This window comes from Belonocnema kinseyi, chromosome 5 (genome assembly GCF_010883055.1).
Source record: "Belonocnema kinseyi isolate 2016_QV_RU_SX_M_011 chromosome 5, B_treatae_v1, whole genome shotgun sequence".
Lineage (NCBI taxonomy): Eukaryota > Metazoa > Arthropoda > Insecta > Hymenoptera > Cynipidae > Belonocnema > Belonocnema kinseyi.
The window spans coordinates 51,521,380-51,522,970 of record NC_046661.1 but is presented as its reverse complement, the minus strand read 5'-3'; the positions used below and the strand labels follow the sequence as shown (position 1 = coordinate 51,522,970).

The 1,591-nt window shown below is 34.6% G+C and overlaps 2 protein-coding genes across 3 annotated transcripts in view; one reads left to right on the top strand and one right to left on the bottom strand.

The window, feature by feature from the left end:
• The window catches only part of LOC117172345 (39S ribosomal protein L44, mitochondrial), a 37,870-nt gene that overhangs the window by 23,557 nt on the left and 12,722 nt on the right, over positions 1 to 1,591 (top strand). The gene's annotated exons all lie outside the window — the stretch shown is intronic.
• LOC117172343 (ankyrin repeat and LEM domain-containing protein 2) overlaps positions 695 to 1,591 on the bottom strand; it is a 25,847-nt gene continuing 24,950 nt past the window's right edge. For both annotated transcript variants that reach the window (XM_033360156.1, XM_033360155.1), the window contains exon 10: positions 695 to 1,487. In XM_033360156.1, coding sequence (XP_033216047.1) covers positions 1,445 to 1,487 — 43 coding nt within the window. In that variant the 3' untranslated portion in view covers positions 695 to 1,444. The remainder of the gene's footprint in view (positions 1,488 to 1,591) is intronic.

The following is a 1,591-nucleotide window of genomic DNA, read 5'->3' as shown; positions in this document are numbered from 1 at the left end:
GAGGGCGCATACTTTGAATAAAATATTTGTTATCATTCTCTTGAAATAAATGTGTTTTTTTCTTGAAAAAGTACCGGTTTCATATGTATACACCTGGTATATATATATATATATATATATATGGACTTAATACTTTTCAGGTTGCCAATTAAAAACAAGAAAACCCTCCGTGACATCACGCGCAGAATGACTCGTCCTCCTATATGTCACGATTTGTCACGCATGGCAAGACCCCCCCCCCCCCCCCGCCTTCCTCCCGGTGCGTGACATCATAAGTGAACGCTCCCATATCAGAAAATACCAAATAAAGCAAAACAATTAATGTTCACTAACTTGTGAAAACACTAAAGCGGGTTACAGGCAGGGTCTTTTATGCCACTGTACGCACTTTCACTCCGCACAGGTCAAAGATTAACTGACAAACTCCAGCGCCACTCACAGGACCTAACCCTATGACTACTTAGATTTTTTAGAAAGCGGAGCCGAACTTCCATATTTTCTCAAAGGCGCAACATTCCAGTTTGAAAAATCGTTTGTGCCTTAAAATACCCTGTCTGTAAACGGAGGGCTATAATAAATATAAAAAATTCGCGGCTTTTTCTCGTTGCTTAAAACTCCATGCTAATTCCCAATTTTTGCCAGTCAGTAGCCACCCAGGGCTAGTTGATTAATAAAAAGAATCAGTCACAAGATGTATCAGTAGTAAAAACATTTTATTACTCCGAACATAAGAACTCTTGTCTATACATTAACGCATATAAATACTTTACTTAAAGTAGAAACCGCTGCTAGAACTTCGGCCTTATATCAACTTAGCTTAGTTTTAAGTTAGCAGCGTTATCACACGTTAAAATCTCTCAATTTCAATTCAGAGAGTGGAAAAGTCTGTAGGAAAATATATGATATATACCTCTTCATAAGTTAATATGCACTCGTAGTGTACTAATGGCATTAGCAGCCAAGTTCGACTTTTCATATTTTCGTTTATTAAGAAAAAAAACTATCGCCTTCCTTAATAAACATTAGAAAAAAAAGATGTCGGAATTTTCTAGATTTAAAACTCCATATCAAGAGTTTTTCATTCACGCCGCCTGGATACAAAATGAAAAAGAAGCTTTTAGCTTTCTTAAAATCATGCAATACTAAATAGAGAAAATAAGCTGGATTCTTAGATATCTTTGAAAGAGGAAACATAAATGGAAATTAATATTAATGAGTACTTGAATGTCGAGTATTCTATTTTTTATATCTATTATTAAATGATTTTTGTCTCAAAAAGATAACGAAAAGACATATAAAGTTTTAAATCACGATTATTAATTTGTACTTCTCGTCTTAGCTTAGTGGCATCTATTTTGGTTCATAACCTTAAAAGTCGAATTGTAAATCGACTACGAAGCGTTTTACGAATGTGCGTGGAATAGACATAACTCCAGTTGTTGAATCAAAGGCGAAGTTTTCTTCGAATTCCAGAGGGGGCCCTGGATCTAAAATCAAATTAAATAGAAATGATTATCTTCAGAATGAAAACCGAGCCTTTAGATCTGATTAAATTCAGGATTCAATTGGAATTTAGTTGCAATAAATAAAT